This window comes from Heliangelus exortis, chromosome 3 (assembly GCF_036169615.1).
Source record: "Heliangelus exortis chromosome 3, bHelExo1.hap1, whole genome shotgun sequence".
Taxonomy (NCBI): domain Eukaryota; kingdom Metazoa; phylum Chordata; class Aves; order Apodiformes; family Trochilidae; genus Heliangelus; species Heliangelus exortis.
Window position 1 is genome coordinate 79571712 of NC_092424.1, and position 19116 is coordinate 79590827.

General features: G+C 41.9%; 2 protein-coding genes across 3 annotated transcripts; one reads left to right on the forward strand and one right to left on the reverse strand.

The window, feature by feature from the left end:
• Positions 1–620: 620 nt before the first annotated feature.
• Positions 621–2946, reverse strand: SMIM8 (small integral membrane protein 8). Of its 2 annotated transcripts, none has more exons than XM_071741368.1 (3): positions 2809–2946; positions 1909–2050; positions 621–948 (listed from the first exon to the last, which is right to left on the reverse strand). In XM_071741368.1, exons 2-3 carry the CDS (start codon positions 2026–2028, stop codon positions 790–792), a joined length of 279 nt encoding a protein of 92 aa, XP_071597469.1. In that variant the 5' UTR covers positions 2029–2050; positions 2809–2946; the 3' UTR covers positions 621–789. The 2 variants fall into 2 exon arrangements, with proteins under 2 accessions (XP_071597469.1, XP_071597468.1); XM_071741367.1 differs by lacking the exon at positions 2809–2946 and adding an exon at positions 2489–2517.
• A 6860-nt stretch (positions 2947–9806) lies between these two features.
• Positions 9807–18512, forward strand: GJB7 (gap junction protein beta 7). Its single transcript, XM_071741373.1, has 3 exons — positions 9807–9942; positions 16215–16327; positions 17323–18512. Exon 3 carries the CDS (start codon positions 17342–17344, stop codon positions 18110–18112), a length of 771 nt encoding a protein of 256 aa, XP_071597474.1. The 5' UTR covers positions 9807–9942; positions 16215–16327; positions 17323–17341; the 3' UTR covers positions 18113–18512.
• Positions 18513–19116: the final 604 nt, after the last annotated feature.

The window sequence follows — 19116 nt, forward strand, 5'->3', positions numbered from 1 at the left end:
AAATTTAGTTTTTGAATGGAGCTTAAACACACCTGTCCTGCTGACTAGGCAAGAACACCACACAAGCTCTGGCTAACGTGGAGTTAACATATCAACAGCAAGCTGATAGTGATATGTTCTCTGGGCTGCTGTCTGATGCCACACAGAAGAGGTAAAGGCTGAGATCTTCCTGCCTTTCTCTTGACAGAAACTTTGGCTTCACTTTTTCTCTTCTACCTAGCTACTGATTTTTTTTTCGTTTTCAAGAGCATATTAGCATCCAACAATTATTTTGGCCAGTATTTTTAAAATTATTTTATTAAATAAACCCCTTATTAAATAAAGTGACTGCTTTATCAGATCTTTCTTGCCTTAAAATTGTTTTACTTGCACCACTGTTAATTATCAGCATCCATCAGATCAAGAGGTCTATTTCTTCTTTTCACACACATTAGTCTGTTAAAAAAAAACACCCACAAAAAAACCCACAAAACCCCAAACACTTCTTTTAATTTAATCAAAGAAAAAGAAAGGAGCTGAACTATCAGGTAAATTTCTAAGGCATTTACCAGTCTTGACTGCATGTCCAAGGTAATTTCATGTCTTCTGACATGCTGTGGAGATCACAGACAACAATTCACTTGTTCTCATGTATCTTGATTGCAATTTATTTGTACAGGCACAACATTTTATAAACTTAAATAGGATCAGATAGCAAGATAGACGTTTAACCATTATTTCCACAGAGAAAAAAAAGTAGTTGCCTTGAAAAGTTCTGTGACTGATTTGCTCACTTCATTCTTTACGTTCTCAGTCCCACTTGGAAGTTTTCCTCCTCACATACCTGGACCCCTCGCTGTCGATGGCTTCATAGAGGTCCTTTTTATTCTCTACTGTTGCATGCAAATAGCCAAGGTAGGCCACACAGAGGCTAATTGCTATGAGTCCAAATGCCATCACAGGTTTGTTCTGACAAGAAAGAAAAATATTAGTTTAGAAAAATAAGTTTTAAAAACATCAGTAAAACGTTCTTAGTCAAAACATTTTGCATTCAGCACAAACGTTACATTCCTCTATCTTAGCTTACAAAGTAAACAGTAAACTATTGTGACATCTGCAAAAAGTCATCATTGCCTTATTGCAGACTGATTCAAGTAACTCTGATAAGCAGCAAGAAGGGAGATTTGATTTTCTGATAGCAAAAGTGATTTCTTTTGAAAAAGAAGATGCATTCTGGAGACAGAACACTGTATTACCTGTTGCTCTGTCTCTTGCTGCTTGAGCATGAATGAATAGGCCACAGCTAATTACTAAAGGTAACTACTGCAAACTTCTTATGGTATTCATTTGGATATACTACTGGGACAATGCACCAGGCAACCATCACTTACATTCCTCATATTCCTCTAAAACAGTTCATGCATTATCATCATAACATCTACTTTTGCTATATGCACTGAATTTCCTCCAGTCCTGCTGACTTCTGCAAGAGTAAATAAACCCTGAGTATCATCAACTTCATTATAAAAGCAAGAAAAAGAAAAATCAAAAATATTGAAAAGCTACCAAAAATTCCCTCCTTTCATATCCAAAAGGTTGCATTTTATGATTTGTTCCCTTTTAAATATTAAAGAAGACTCTCATTACTTACTCTGCTGCATTACATGTGATATGCCTGTAAACAGGCTTTCTGAAAGCAACATGGCTAGGTACAAAAAAAATCAAGACAATATAATAGTGAAATAAAAGCTGGAATAAACAGCGTAATGTTCTGGGCAGCGGGGAAAAACAAAAATATTTTTAGTTACATTACTAAGTGGCTTGCATAACAAGAGACAGTTATATAATGCACACAGAATTGTGATGATTATTTTAAAGCAACTGTGTCTCTCCAAGCATATTTAGTTTCTCTCACAATAAGTCTCTTACAGGTTTAATGAAAAGCTCTGGGTTCACAGCTCGGAAAAGCATAGTTGTTCGAACACTGCTCAGTCCTGGCTTTCTTTCTTTGATTGTTTCATTTTCATTTGGAGGTTTGGTGGAAGACATTTTAATTAATTCTGAATACTTCCTAAAAACAGAAGGAAAAAAAAGATGACACTTTAATAAAAAATTGAAATAACTACTTCCACTGACTTTGAGTTCACACTCAGCCTGCCTGCTTACAGCACAAATCTAATTTGGGTACATATATTAACAATTACCTTTGGTGCCACCCACCATTCCTAGCTTAAGAACAATAATCTTGTCAATTTTGTGCATCCTACAAATAACTTTTGGAGATGCACATCTTTCTACAGCAAACATAAGTCTCCAGGCTTGTTTTTTTTACTTGACCTTGCCTAATGCTTTAGCTACCTGAAGACCTTCATCTTCAGATGACTAAGAAGACAATACCAAGGAACTTTTTTCCTAAAAGCCTTACACCCCACTGTAATACATTAATTTTTATCCACCCACCCCAGTCCTAGGCCTCTGCTGTCACTTTTATAGAGAAAGGGCAGGGAACCTGCAAGACACCATCCAAGCAAAGGTGAACGAAACACACTTCTCCCTGAACCCGCTTTCTGAAGGGCTCAGACACGGTGTTAAAGGAACCGCTGCCCCATGGCTCACACAAGAGGAGCTCAACCGGGGGCCCAGGACTAGGATTCATAAACTCAACCTAGCAACCGGCCCGGGACCCCTCCTGCAAGGCCCGAGAAGGTCAGGGCAGGGCTGAGGTCAGCTGAAGGCGAACACAGAGCAGCCCCGACAGCCCGTGCGTCAGCCGCCACCGCCCAGCAGCTCTGCCGGGCCCCCTCGGCCCGGCCCCTGAGCAGCACAGACCGTGAGGCCGACGAGCAGAAACCGGGGAGGCCAAGAGGCTCCTGACGCCATTAAGGGCTTCAGCCCGGCGACGGGGCACTTCCCCAGAGAGGAAAACCCAGCAGGGACGCCCGGAACGTATCCGGTCCGCTCTGCTCCGGTCCAACCCGGTCCGCCGCGCTCCTATAGCGGCCCCGGAGGCGGAGGGTGACGGTTGATGCCTCACCCCCCCCTCACCCCCCCCACTCCGCCGCTACTCACCGGGCCCCGAGGCCGCCCAGCGTCTGCACACTCGCGCCCCCTCCTGGGCGGAGGCGGGAGCGGGAGGGAGAGCGGGAGGGCGGATACCAGCCCAGCCCGCCCCGCCCCGCCCTGCTCCGCTCCGTCCCGTCCCGTAAAGTCATAGAATCATAGAATTGGCTGGGTTGGAAGGGACCTCAGAGATCATCAAGTCCAACCCTTGATCCACTACCGCTGCAGTTACCAGACCATGGCACTGAGTGCCACATCCAGTCTCTTTTTAAATATCTCCAGGGATGGAGAATCCACCACTTCCCGGGGCAGCCCATTCCAATGTCTGATCACCCTCTCAGTAAAGAAATTCTTTCTAATGTCCAACCTAAACCTCCCCTGGCACAACTTGAGACCGTGCCCTCTTGTCTTGCTGAGAGTTGCCTGGGAAAAGAGACCAACCCCCCCCTGGCTACACCCTCCTTTCAGGGAGTTGTAGAGAGTGATGAGGTCTCCCCTGAGCCTCCTCTTCTCCAGGCTGAACAGCCCCAGCTCCCTCAGCCTCTCCTCATAGGATCTGTGCTCGAGTCCCTTCACCAGCCTGGTTGCCCTCCTTTGGACCTGGATACTAAAGAGCAGACCCCAGTAGTGAGCCATGGAGAACACCACTTTTGATCAGCCACCAGCTGGGTACAGGTCCATATAATAACTGGGAGGTGGGGAAGAAGCTGGCTTAGTCAGAAGATGAGCACTTCAGCCCTCAGGGCCTGGATGGTGACCCTCCCCTATGACACTGCAGGCCAGGAGCAGGCATTTTTGGCAGGCAGGCATTCACTGCTGGCCCCAATACCAGCCTGACACTGGTAATCCCCTGGAAACTTCCCAGAGCTGCACATGATTCATCCAGTTGGTGCAAATCTTGGTACTTGTTGGCAGCAGTTATTTTTTAAATGTGGGAAATGGAAAAAAAAAAGGTAAGCAGTGAGTTTCCCCTTCTGTTGATCTCAAGTGCCAAGGTGGGAAGAGGCCTTTGCATGCAGATATACACCTCTGGAAGTGCTGTCATTTTGAGCAGAAATATATGCTGCAATTTAAGCATTCAGTTTCTAGTTAGACTTTAACTCAGTATTTCAGGCATCTGGTGACTGCTGGTCACATAAATGCTAGCTGAAAAAACAGTGATGTTTTGTTTTCTATTATTTATAAACAGAAAAATTAATAAATTAAATTAATACCCAGAGTCCAGAGGAAACAAAGCCCATGTGATCACATCTGCCTCCTCATGCCCTCATTTCTGCCTCTACTGACTTTGAAGCCATTGGACAGTTTTCCATTAGAAAGAAGGGCAAAAACTTTAGTCTTAAAAAAAATAATACCTGGAGAGTACAGAGAGACCCACGTTAGAGCTCCCTGGGGTAGGAAGGACTAAGCTGCAATGGATAATGTTACAGAGGTGTAGTTGTATCCAGTTAGAGCTGTATGTGCATACATAGTTCTGGACCCACCAACCCCAGCTCACACTCTTCCATATCTGAAGAGTGTTTTAGAGGACTATAGTGAAGCATCTGGTTATTGCAGACAGGGAGGTTGAGGGAGACAAACGTAAATACAGAAGTATCCAGGCTCTCAGAACCACTTGCTCCATGTTTTGGGGGTTATTTTGTGCTGTAATCAAGTTGGGGGTTTTTTTGTTTTGTTTTTTTGGGTTTTTGGTTGGGTTTTTTTTTGAAAGAAAGCAGAGCAATTGCAGGTTAACTTGTCCCTTCTAAATCCAGATGAATTATCTAGAGAAATTTTGGTTTTGCTGTTTGTAAATATCATGAAGTGAGAAAAATAGCAGGGAAATAAGTTTTGGTGTCAAGAGAGGATCGAGTGGTGTATCTGTGTTTTGTGTCAACATTTAATTCACAACATGCCATCTGCTGATCTGGTAGCTATTGTTTTGGCAGCATATGCTACACAACTGATTTTGTTTGGAAACCATGGGGTAGAAAGTCATATCTGAGTGAAGGTTGCTGGCTCTTTTTTTTCATGTTTGCATAGCTCAAAGCCAATAAAAGTTTTTTTCACGAGCTTTGCTTTTTGGGAGGGTGGCTTGGTTTTCTTGAGGGAAGAGGGAATCTTTACAGTACTGTAGAAGATGTTGTGCATACACCTCCCAAGTGATTGACACAATGGATGTGGGAATGCAAAACTTTTACAACTCTGCATTGAGAAGTGCACTCAGCAGCACATACACCTCTTCCTAGCAATTGCTGTCATTAACTCATTCCATCCATGCAAATAAAACTTCTGACCCAGAGTCAGCTAAGTTTATAACTTTATTTTCCAGGTTGTGGTAGGATTAGATATTGCCTGAACACATTTTCCTGATAATGGGGGCTGCTGCTACTTCGCTAGTACTTTCAATTTTTTTTTTAATAAAGGACAGGTAAGTCCCAGACATCAGAGATGGGGGAAGAAATCATACACAGTACAAAGTACACTGTTGGCTGGAGAGAAAACAGTCTCCATATGAAGAGTTGTGGGATAAGGCTTTGTGCCTAGAAAGAGAAGCAAAGATGGATGTTGAGGGCTGGGCTTTGATGTGAATGCTGGCACACACTGGGCAGGTACCACCTAACCAGATTAACTCTGAAGTAAAGAAAAGCTTGGGCAGGTACCACCTAACCAGATTAACTCTGAAGTAAAGAAAAGCTTGGAATGCCTACTGTTTCTTGATTTATGACTGTGGGAAAGTGCCTTATTTTATCTTTTGTGTGAATATTACGTTGCTATCATCTGACCCAACAGGATGTTGAAATGCTTAATCCATCAAGGCTTATAAAGTTGTCTGGCGTTGTTTTATAGAAGAGAATCTATAAAAAGGTAGAACTGTAAACATCTGTGGTGTTTCTGAGTCACCCATCCTCATAATATCTGAGCTATCTCTCCTGGAAAACAACCGTGCAAAAGCCCCTTTCTTTTTCCAAACCCGAGGCTGTCGCTGAGAATTATTTTCCCCTTCAAGAAATTCCTTTGGGATTCCACATTCGTTCTTGTGCTCTCTGCTGTAGCCATTCAGAGCTTAATAACAGTTTCTGCTTTTCTTGAGCCTCATATCCGCTTAACCATTTGAGAAAAAAAAAAAAAGAAAAGAAAAGAAAAGAAAAGCCAGTGTAGGGAATGGAGCAAATCTGATGCTGTGTCCTGCAGATGCCATTAAAATGCAGTCTCCAGCCAAATGCAGAGCAGGGAGCAGCAGTCTGCCTCCACCTCTTTGCTGATTCACCTCACAGCTCCTGTTTATTTCAAGTACTGCAGAAGAACAGAGCTTCACAGTATCTTCACAATAAAGATAGGATGCCTTGAGCTACTGATAAGCTTGTCCCTGCTTTAGAGACACACAGCTGCAGAGCTGCTGGGGACACAAGAAATTCTTTTTGCATCGACATGCAGCACCGATAGGACTTGCAGTGAGAGGGGCAACTTCCATCACATTTGTTGAGTTTTTCATACATGAATGTCTGCTTTGTATTTGCATTCCTATTGCATTTCTATTCCTTTGCATTTGTATTGTATTGTATTTCCTATTCATTTGCATTTGTATTCCTATTTTGCCTGATTTTTGCAGTTCTACATACTGTGATTTTAACGATATTTTAATTAGGGTTGACAATTGCAACATTTTTTGTTCTGAACAAGCCTGGAGGGGAAGGGAAAGTGAAAATGAGGAGTTACAAGTACTTCCTCCACTTCACTTGAAGCTAATGGTGAGGGGAGCTATTATTGCACTGAGGTGTGTGGGACAGTATTGCCATATTAAGGACATAAATGCAGAAGGAAAAAAAAAAACAGCTCTCCAGCTATGCAGAAGTGGCATTGAGAGCTTTCTGTGTGGTTGCTGCTCAGCTCATGTCTGTCTCAAGAGCCCTTATGTTGCTTTTCAGCTGCTGTCTCTCGTTTGTATCATTGCCCTTGAAAAAAAGCTGAGTTTTCAGACAGAAGCATGCAGTGGTTAGGACATACTCCTGACAATCCAAAACAGTTTGAAGGCAATCTGCATTTTAAAAACAAAAGTCTGTTAGAGTGAATTATGTGTATTTCTTCTCTAACACTTGGAAGCCAGCTGTGTCTCTGACAAACAAATCAGCCAGCCAAGCTTTCCAGCAAAGATTCAACCAATTGTTATTCTTCAAATACTGATCAAGCTTATAAATCTTTTTAATTTAATTCAATATGGAAGGGAAAAGGCACTCTGTTTGTTTCTACTTTAATTAATGAGTGGGCAAATTGTTTCCAACTGGGAGGGTAATAATAACAGGATAAAATCCAAAGTATCCCCTCTGGGAAGAAAAAGGTAGTTTCTATCAAAAAGGAAGAGCAGAGAAACATGTGCAGCACTGAATTTTCTCACTTCAGCAATACACAGACAGATACCTTAGGCTAGGGCTGAAAGACAAACCTGAGCTAATCTAAGACTGCACCTCCAAAAAAAGAAGGAGTAAGGGGAGATCTATTTCCCCTTGCAGTTGTTGTGGCCTTCCTCACATGAGGACTCAGAATTGTTCAGCCTCTGAGTAAGCCAATTTTGCTCCTTAGTCCAGCTGAAAACTAACATTGCCAGAAGACAAAAAAAAAAAAACCAAAAAAAAAAAAAAAGAAGAATGAGTTTATTTTTCATCTGGATGGGTGAGACTGCCTGATGTAAGCCAGGCAATGCAGTTGGGAAGGCAACTGGAAGTGGGGTCACAGACCAGGACCAACCTCTGCCTGCAGCACTGGGGTTCCCAATCAGCTTAAGCTGTGGTGAGTTAAAATCCTTCAGCCAGTGACCTCGCCTATCTAGACAACCTCCAGATCTCAGACAGCTCCTAAAAAGACTCTGGAGGGTAGAAATTTCACAGGTTTAATGGGACGAACTCTGTAGTAAGGGACTCTGGTACTCTGTAATCTGGAACTCTTCAAATTTTCTGCACCTTACAGTTGCCTTTTGTGCCAGGGGAGGTTTAGGTTGGATATTAGAAAGAATTTCTTTACTGAGAGGGTGATCAGACACTGGAATGGGCTGCCCAGGGAAGTGGTGGATTCTCCATCCCTGGAGATATTTAAAAAGAGCCTGGATGTGGCACTCAGTGCCATGGTCTGGTAACTGCAGCGGTAGTGGATCAAGGGTTGGACTTGATGATCTCTGAGGTCCCTTCCAACCCAGCCAATTCTATGATTCTATATAAATACCACCATTTAATGATATACAGTACAGCGTCAGTGCCGAATGTTTATATACTAGATAAGATGGGGATGTAACTGTGAGTGTCATGCAGATTCTTAAACAGCTTTGACATTTAAATGATGGGATTAATAAAAGATGAGCCCCAACAGGGTTTTTTTTTCAGTCACAGTTACTTAGATGCCTTTAATGACATAAGAAATTTTGGATTCAAAGTTAAATTTTAGCTTTCTTGGTACTACAGGTAATCACAGTGCTTTTTTTCTTCCTATAATTGATGTCAACTGAGCTGAATTCAACCCTCTGTGGTTTTTATTGGGCATTCAGTAGTAATACCAGGAGGAGGGCACCTGACTGGCAGGCAAAATGATTGCCAAACACATCACAAAGATGTGACACATAAACTCTTATTCAATGGTTTAGTTATTAAAGTTATGGGCTTTGTGATGTGGAGTGGCTTAGCTGCCTACTCCAATTACTGATTAGCACGTAAAGCAACCAAAATATATTTTGATGATAAAAAATAGGCTTTGGTTACTTGGGAAAATCACGTGTAATTTAAAATTTTAATAGAAAGACCTGTCCAAACATTTGCCTAATGAATTGTCAGGAGTAATGTATGCCTAAAAGAGTGTTTGTCTTTAGCAGACAACTTACCAACCCGAGAGAACCCAAATACAAATCTGATGTAAAATGAGAGCAATCAGTGAGGGAGTTAAGGGTCCTAGGTCATGATTTCAGAAGGTTACCACCATTTCATGCAGCAGTTTCAAGTTTTGCACATGGGCAAATTTTTCTGGAAAACAAATGCAGAAGGTGTACCAGGAAGGGGTGCCAAGACTCAAGCATTTAATGAAGGCCCTTCTTGCTATTTTGCTATTTCAGTAAAGTTTGTGTCAGGAAGAGATTGTAAATGGGATGAGGTGAAATTCAGTAATGAAGCAGCATCTGAAGTGGGGAGCCAGATCCTCCAGGTAATTTCTGTAGGAATCATAGAATCATAGAATTGGCTGGGTTGGAAGGGACCTCAGAGATCATCAAGTCCAACCCTTGATCCACTACCGCTGCAGTTACCAGACCATGGCACTGAGTGCCACATCCAGGCTCTTTTTAAATATCTCCAGGGATGGAGAATCCACCACTTCCCTGGGCAGCCCATTCCAATGTCTGATCACCCTCTCAGTAAAGAAATTCTTTCTAATGTCCAACCTAAACCTCCCCTGGCACAACTGGTGTGTGAGAGGCAGGCTCTTCATGGGAAGTCTTCTGCTCATGTTCATGCAAGACTGGCATGGTCAAGTGACTTCTTGGCTTGCAAGTCCCCAGGCTACACGTGTCTCATGGAGGTGACCCTGATCACTGCCTGCTGCCTTGGGCACCCCAGCATGATGCCTGCAGGCTGTGCCCTTGCTAATGGGGAAGCACAAAGTGTGCAGTAGCAGAGCTGAGGCTGATGAGTGCTCCAAAGGAGCAGATAAACAACAAACGGTATAATTTCCCCCTATCTTTCTGATGATACAAGATACCTTCTGGTTCTGGTTTGAACACTGTGCCAGGAGAGGTGATCAGGTTTCACTCGTTTAGTTTATATTACCTAGGAGACAGTTTCCATTTTCAAGGCTTGAAGCAGTAACTCCCTTTCTCAGAAATGAATCATTGATTGCTAATGCCACTCGAAAGTTGGAGACCAGCGATAATCATTCACTGAGAGGGGGGTAAGCTATATGATTTCATTTTATAAAATATGGCTTTTACTGAATGGGAAGTTCTTTTTCTGATGTCAAACAGGCTTGAAAACAGCTTTGTGAAAGTGTCCCATCAGCCAGCATAAACCAAAGATATAATAATCCTCTTTTCCTTGCACTACTGCAGTACTTTATTACTATTAAGGTGTTACAAACTGTAAAGTTTGTCATCAAACTGTAATGATCTCTTGTTCAGGTGGCAATCTTTTAATTTTGCCTTTTTTTTTTCTTTCTTTTTTTTTTTTAAACAATTTGAATAAAGCATTAAAACAGTAGCCTGAGTGGAGTAGTAATATTTATTAATGTTGAAGATCATTTGCTGCAGAGGGAGTTTTTGTTTATATTGGGAGAGCATAGGAGAGATGAGTTATCTGTTTGGCACAAAGGTGATGAGAAATGCAGTAGCAGTTGTGTGAATGAAACAGACATCAGGACTTAAAAGAAAAAAATCACTTTGGCTACTTCTGCTTTTATTTTTATTTAATTACAGTTTACCTAAGTAAAAAAGAAAACAGTAAATTGTGTCTGCCCTCTCTTCAAACCCATTTACAGCTGTGGAGCAGAGACCACAGCAATCAGCAGCTGGCAAAGCATCACACTCAGTAGCTGCTGGGTTATTCAGTGGAAGTTGTGGTTTCCCTAAATACAAAACAAGATGGGATTTTGCCCCCACTGGCTATAAGAAAGAATGCCAGATGTGCTTCAGGTTATGAAGCCTAGTAAAAGGTAGAGTTTAGAAATGGTATTTTCAGAGAAGTGAATATCCTGAAGCCCAGAAAGGTTTGTCTCAAGCCACTGCAGAAGCCTGTGTGAAAGTCAGGTGTAAAAGCCAAAGCAACCAGCTCTGGTTTGGTGCTAAATGATCAGCTGAGCCCTCTTCCATCTTGTCTTTTCTTTCCTTCCTTTGTTAGTTAGCAACTAAATATCTAGGCTGATGTTTTTGCACACCACATGTATATTTTAAGCACTATTTGTTTGTGGAATTCTACTTCTAATATTAAAGTACTTATGGGTTTGTCTCCAAATGTACCAAAGGGTTTACTTCTTGCTCCAAGGAGTTACAGGTTAGTAATAGGCATGAAAAAATGAGAGGTTAGAATCAGTAAGCTAAGTGAGATGAAAGGAAGGGATGGGGCTATGAGTGACTGGCTCTTTCCTTATCTCTGCCTCTGATATGCTGAGTGATGCTGAATAAACCACAGCACCTCTCTGGAGGAAGTCTCCTCCTCTACAAATGTGTTTTCTTTGTCTAGATTTTTGGTGCTTTGAGGAGACAACTCCATTCCCTGTTAGTGAAGGTTTTATACCAAGAAAGTTCAGTCAGGTGTCGAGAGATTATTTTTTTGTCCATCTGAGAGAGGAATGAGCTACTGCCAGTATATTCCAGTCTGCCATTTGAGGGTCTCCACTTCCACTGGAAGCATCTGAAGGATGAAATAGGTGAGAAGCCTCTGGCTCACATCAGCCTGAAAACCACAGACTTGGCTGCACTACCCCCAGCAGCAGCCATGGAAGAAGTGAACAGGCTCAGAGGAGACCTCATCACTCTCTACAACTCCCTGAAAGGAGGTTGTAGCCAGGGGGGGTTGGTCTCTTTTCCCAGGCAACTCTCAGCAAGACAAGAGGGCACGGTCTCAAGTTGTGCCAGGGGAGGTTTAGGTTGGACCTTAGAAAGAATTTCTTTACTGAGAGGGTGATCAGACACTGGAATGGGCTGCCCAGGGAAGTGGTGGATTCTCCATCCCTGGAGATATTTAAAAAGAGCCTGGATGTGGCACTCAGTGCCATGGTCTGGTAACTGCAGCGGTAGTGGATCAAGGGTTGGACTTGATGATCTCTGAGGTCCCTTCCAACCCAGCCAATTCTATGATTCTATGATTCTATGAACTTGATAAGCATGCAGGCCAAGAGGGCTGTTTGCTCATGGGCTGTCAAGCATTACCTGGCTTGTTTCTGGAAAGCCTTAAAAGCAATGAGTAACCAATACTATGTTGATGTTACAGCTTATTTTACACTAAGAGATGAGTTGTCTGAACAGGGCAAGGTTCATTTTTATGACCTGTTTTCTCCTGTTGGCTCCTTCAAAAGGACCTGGAAATCACCTTACATTGCCACTCTTACAAGAACAAGAACAAGAAACAAACACATTGCAGGTTTATGGATTTGCAGCAATAGTTTTTCAGCTCCTATAGCAGATTTGCAACAGTTTGAATAGCTGGTGCATGTGCAGCTTATTATGTGGCTTTGAATGGAGTTATTCTCTACCCTGGCATTCCCAGGAGGTTTCTTGCTCCCTCCTCTTGTGTAGTGGAGCACTGGAATAGATGCCTCCCAGTGGTGTGGGGTAGGGCTAACTCAAGCTTCTGACAATTTCAGAGCAGACTGAGCTGTCAGGAACAGTGTATGCATAACGAAGCCACCTCTGAGCCAGAGAATGAAGCAAATCAGTGTTTCTCAGCCTGTGGACCTCTGGTAATCTGTAAAGAAGCAGTGGGTAGCCCATCAAACAGCACTAAGACTCAGCAGCCATAAAATGGATGCACACTTCCTTATAGCAAAGAAAGAAAATGAGAGGGAAATCCAGTTACTAAATTAACATCCATTATTTGTTTATGCCAACACTTTTTTTTTTTTCTTTTCCTCATAACACTGAGGTAATCCTCGGTGTTTAAAAAGAAACCAAAACAACACACTGCGATATTTTTATTAAATTCTAAAAATAATTGAGAGGATGAACCCTGCAGATCGTTATCAGCTCTGCTTTTTTTATTATCTTACATCCTCCTCTGTGATTTTCTACTTCTACCCTCTGCTTTATATTTTTGCCACTAGTCACAGTTCTTTCCTCCTGTAAGAAAATAAAAATAAAAAAGAAAATAGGTAAGCTGTAGGTGCAGTAAAATATTATTAGTAATATTTATACCAGAAAGTGTTTTTCCATCTCGCAGACTGTGAGGATAATTCAGTTTGCTTGTACAGAATTCACAGATCCATCATTAACAGGCTTGTGTTCAGTTATTTCTCAGCATTTCATCTCCTTTTCCAGTAAACTGCACCTTCTTCTTGTAATTAGCCAGCTCTCCAAGCTGCCTGCCCTCTTTGTGCCCCTAACCCTTCAGATGCTTTCCCCACTTTCTCTCTACTCAGTCAGTTTGCCCTTGAATTTTCTTACTCTCTCCCAATATCCCTCTGCACAAAGGTACTTTTTTTGCTTTTAAAGTAATTAAATCAGCAGAGCTGATTGAAACCTAAGTGAACTACTTCTCTGAACCCTATGCTTTTCAATGGATGCATTAGGTCCATCATGCATATTAGCAAACTTCTGTAGATCTTACTGAAGTATAGAAATGATTATTTGTTAGTCTGGAGGAGGCCGAGAGGAGACCTTAATGCTCTCTTCAAGTCCCTCAAGGCAGGTTGGAGTGAGGAGGGAAACAGCCTCTTCTCCTTTGTGGACTGTGATAGGACCAGAGGGAATGGATGGAAGCTGTGCCAGGGGAGGTTTAGGCTGGATGTGAGGAAATATTTTTTCACTGAGAGGGTTGTCAGGCTTTGGAATGGCCTGCCCAGGGCAGTGGTGGAGTCACCATCCTTGGAGGCATTCAAAAGGTGTTTGGGCCTGGTCCTTAGGGACATGGTTTAGTGGTTACCTTATGGTGTTGGTCAAAGGTTGGACTGGATGATCTTGGATCTTCCAACCTAAACATCCTGTGATTCTGTGATGAATGTATTCAGCAACAATAGCATTATCCAAACCCTTTACTCCAATTACATTCAGCACACTCAGAAGTTAATGGCATGTTCAGGTTGCTCTGGTTGCTTAGCAGAGCACGTGTGCAGTTTTAAGAGGTAAAACAAAGTCACTGGTACGTGATAGGGGTGTGGAAGCTCTTCGGGTCATTTATGTCTCTGGTGAGTGAGACAAATGGTGTATGTGGTGGTGGTGCTGAGTGTTTAGCCAAATCTAGGGAATGACTGATGTGGAGGAAGAGAGATGAACTGCTCAATTTCTTGGATGGTAGTAGAAGCAGCCCAGGCATTTGTCTTCATTTTCATCCCTAATACTTCAGAAATAAGTACAACAAACCAATGCGTCTTTGATCTTCAGCTTTTGTCCCAGTTTAGGGGTGTGTATGGAGCAGGGGGTTGAAGGAAATCTAACCTCAACTCCCTGCTCTTTACTTCTTGCTCCATTCAACTTTTTCCTGAGCACCTGGAGCCAATAATCTTTCTTTCACTGTTTAAGGTCCCTAGTACTTCCTTTGTAATTTCTTATAGAGACTAAGTATTTTTGCAGTCTTTATTTTTACAGTGCCAAACAGACCTTCCTTTGACCCTTTTTTTGCTTTTTTAAACCTCTGAGTCATTTCCTAGTTAGCCTTAACACTGGAGGTGACCTTGATGTAAATTAATGTCATCAACATTTTCCACTCTCTACTTAATTTCCTTGGCCATCTTACCTTCTTCACTCCCTTTGTTTCATTCTGCACAAAATGAACCCCTTCCAGAAGCTAAGGTTGGAAAGTCTCTTTGGCTACAAGATTCAGATCACATTTTTTCCTATCTTGTCCTTACATTAGTCAGAATATAATTTTGCTGAAACGTCATGCCCTGACACTACTCTTGGTATCTGCTTCTGTGTGTACTACCACTTGTACAAATGCTACAAAACATCACACCACTGTCGTATTTTTCCTGCTACTTACTCAGTGTGTGTATCTGAAAATCTTCTTTTGCTGTAGTCTGAATCCTCACCTTGTTCTGAATTTCACATAGCCCATATAATTTGTCTTCTCTAGCCTGAGCTAACAACCTCTCACCAGTCTGTCTGTGCTGTCCCATGAAATCAATTTTCTCGTGTTCACCTGTTGAGTAACTCCTTATCTTTGAAAACCCTTGTATTCTTTTCTGTTCCATATGTTCCTTGCAATGCTTCAGTGAATTAATTGTATTTTCTAAGGGTACACAAAGCACCAGTTAACATCCACAATCTGCTGTAGCAACAGTGCTGCTTAAAGCAGGTGTAACCTTTTCAAGGCACATTTGCAGCTCCTTTGAACAGAGGAGCTGTGCTGGTTGCCACCTGAAAAATGCAACACAGGCTCTGTGGCCCTATAGGTTTGCAGCTGAAGGTTATCCTATACAACCATTTCTCACCAAAAAGTGAAGGCTGCAAGTGGGAAAAAAAATATACCTAAAACCCTGAAGAGTTCTGGCTGCAGAAGCACCACTGGCAACAAGATCTGCCCTGCAGCTCTTTAGTAAATTGCAGTTTCTCACCAACAGAACACACACACCAGGAGCCAACTTTAGTTCTGTGCAATCCCTACTGCCTCACTGCCAGAGATGTAGGTACTAGAATGTGTTGCTGTCTGTCGGAATAGCTTTGTGGGGACTTCATCCATTCTATCTTAGGGTTGCTCAGGATCTACTGATTTCACCAAATCATCAATCACCATTTTCCTTAGACTGGACTTTTCTCCTTAACATCCTTCTCCTTGATGTGGGATTGCCAAAGGAAGGTATAAAGTTGCTCTTTTCTAATTCCTCTTGCTGCTCAGATAAGGAAATAGCAACTCAGCTTTGGGATAAAGTAAATGTTTTCAGTTTGTAATTGTAAGTCTCCATGGCCTACTTTCCATCAGTGTTGGTTCCCACTGATTTTTGTGTTTTGCTTGTCTTTTATTTCTATCTTGATCTGTACAGATGGAGTCACAGACTGGAAGCTGCCATTAGGCTTTCCATATTAGAAAGAGATGGTAGAGTTCTTATGGCCATTAGCAGGAGCCCACAGTCATACTAAATTCCATTGGAATAAGAAAATTCAGTCCTCCCTTCTATTGCTTGCCCACATCTTAAAATTCTATGTGAGGCTTTTTGAGGCTTTCCTTCAAGTCTCTTCCTCCTCCAGAGAACCCCTCATCCACAAGATGAGTTCATAAATTCAGGCTTACTCCCAGGAATGTTTTATTTCCTTCCCTGTGCTTTACAACTCCTATTCAGCTCCTTTGAGACTGATGTAGCAACTATGTGTTACTTGCCTAGGAAGCATTAAAGCCCAAGTCCTGATGTGCTGAAGAGCTTGATTTCAACTTCTGCTTGAGCTCTAACTGCAGGCATGAAGGACAGAATTAGCTCTCCAATGACAAAGTCAGCACTTTAATAAACATATTTTAAAGCATGTAAACATGGATCTGCTAGGACACAAGCCAAATGATATTCCTGTTCTTTTTTACCTGCAGGATTAAAGAGTAGCTTGACAACAGCTCTTCAGGAGACCATCTTTTTTCTCAACATCCTTCCCAGTACAAATCAGCAATACATTAATTTCCACAGCTGCCCCTCTGCTCATCACGTAAGTCATAAGCTCCAATGGTAGCCATGTAGGAATACACAAATAACCCTGCTGTCCAGTCCCAATGGGCTGCAGAATGAAAGGACAGCAAAACAAATATAGAGGTTTCCATCTGTGCTGAGCTTCATGATGTGGTGTCCTGGTAACTACTTGTATTAAAACTTGCTCATACATCAGCACCAATTGGGTGAAAACATGGAAAGACAGAACACACAGATCTGGAAACTTTTCAGTTTCCCAGGCATTCTGTCTCCTGGGAATACATCTATTTTTTGCTCTTAGAAAATGAAGGAGCTTGGGATCCTCAAGGATGGGGCCAGCTGGGAAGGTGACTCTATGCTCTTGGTGGTTATCTCAGGTCTTCTCTTGGCTGCCAATGGCTCCATAGGCAGCTCTTCCAAAGGAAGAATTTCAGAGCTAGGACAGGGAGTCACGTGTGGAAAAGAAACTATATAATACAAACAACTTTGGAGTAAAGTTTAGTGCATTTTTTAAACAGTAAGTAGTACAACAAATGACACCCAGTGAAGCAGGAGAGGACTTAAAGTATCACACAAGTTTACTAATAAATTAGACAGCAGACAAAAAGAAAACAATTTCCATTTTGGTAGTCAACTTATTATGGGATGCAGGGCTTCTATATATAAATTTGAAGTGAAAGCATATGTGACAGTGCTTTGTATTTGCATAACTGACAGTGCCAAGTTGAGCACACCTCAGTGGCAGAGCGCTCGCCATTCAACCAGGATGAATGGTTTACAGCCTAATTGACAAAACATCCTCTAACAGTAATTAAATTTTGTATAGTAGCCTCAGAAGGTACAAATTCTCAGAACTAAGAACTTGTTGCTGTTTTCCTTTTTATATTTTAATGATTTAGTAATTTTAATAATTTTAAATTGCTTCAGCTACTGGTTACATTTCACCTTGAATGAACTTCTCATTTCTCTTCACCCAAGTAAAAGTATCTCTCTGATCTTGTTTCTTTGATACAGCATTTCCTTCCTCCCTTCCATGAGGAGAAAAATGAGCTGGGGATTCCTCTGTGATCTGCTGAGTGGGGTGAATAAATACTCAACAGCAATTGGAAGAATTTGGGTAGCAGTTGTGTTCATATTCCGTCTCCTGGTTTACATTGTGGCTGCAGAAAATATCTGGAAATATGAACATGATGAATTTGAATGCAGTATCAGGCAGCCTGGTTGTGAAAATGTCTGCTTTGACCATTTCTTCCCTGTCTCCCACATCAGACTTTGGGCTTTGCAATTAATCATGGTCTCTACCCCTTCACTCTTGGTTGTTTTTCACGTTGCTTACCGAGAGAACAGAGAGAAACACCACAACCAGAAACTTTATAGAAGTCCAAGACATATAGATGGTGGATCGCTGTGTACTTACCTTATCAGCCTTATTCTAAAAATAGGATTTGAAATAGGTTTTCTTGCTCTGTTTTATAAATTGTACGATGGATTCAAAGTGCCACGTCTTGTGAAATGTGACATAAACCCGTGTCCCAACACTGTAGACTGCTATATTTCCAAACCCACAGAGAAGATGATTTTCCTCTATTTTCTGGGGGCAACTTCATGCCTCTGCATTGTATTAAATCTAAGTGAATTGAGTTATCTCATCTTCAAATACTCCATAAAACGTTATGTGAAGAGGTACACCAAGAAACATCAAGGTTCTACAAGTGACAGCCAGAAATCAGAAATGATCAGTCACAACAGTTCCTCTTCCTTGCCTCTAAATATACAAGACAAACGTGGAAAAAGTTTGTGTTGACTTGAGAGAAGGCTAGAGAGCCATCTTCCCATTCCACAAGCTGTATTTGACAAATTGCTTTTCCAAATCATCCAAATCTTTTCACATTGAGACAAGAAGTGTAGAAGTCTAAAAATTCCATGAAGTATAAACACAGATGATTATAGAACATGGTGAAACAATTGCTCAACCAGTTGTGTTTTGACTAATACACACACCTGCTTTGGCACAAGCAAAAAGAGGCTTTTGGTATGCAAAGCTTGAAGAACCAGGGATTAAGATGCTGAAGAGCAAGGGGATGTACAGCCACATCCAGTGACTACTGGTGTCTTGAAGTGAGCTGGTTGGTGACAAGCTTGTTCCACTGGACTACTGTAAAAACAGAAAAATAGGGAGAGGTAGACACATCTAGTTTAGCCCATAATGAAGTATAGCTTCATCATAATGATGAAGACAGAGATGGGCATTTAGATATTGGTTGAGCACCTCCTCCTGGAGGTATTTGAGCCCTGTAACAGTTCTTAGATGCATCAGGATGCATCCTGTAAGGGAAGGTGCTTGCACAGGCAGTGTATACCAGAGTAGAGAGTAAACTCCTCTCACCTCCACCAAGCAGCTCCTGAGTTATTAGGGTTTTCTTCTGCTCTGTGGCTGTAGTATCAAGGGAAAAGATGATTCTCAGTTCCTTAGGATCTGAGTAGAGAAACACATCACAACAGTAGCCAGTAGTGCTAGTATGTGGCAGCCTGGAGTCAGGTCCCTTTACTAAGACTGAAAGTATTGCTGCTCCTTCAGTTGATTCCCCTGTCATTGATGTGAAAACTAAAAACGCAAGAAGTATCAATCACCTATTCCACCCCCCCAAATTTCAGGATAACTCTTAAAGCACCACACACCTCTGCTCTTTGTTATGTGTGTTGTTTGAGCTAAGAGAAAAGGGACAGAAATCAGCTAAGGGGGGGTCTTCTGTTGAACCCAGACTTCTGAGATGAGAGAAATGAGTGCCTGGTAAGATTTCAGAGTAG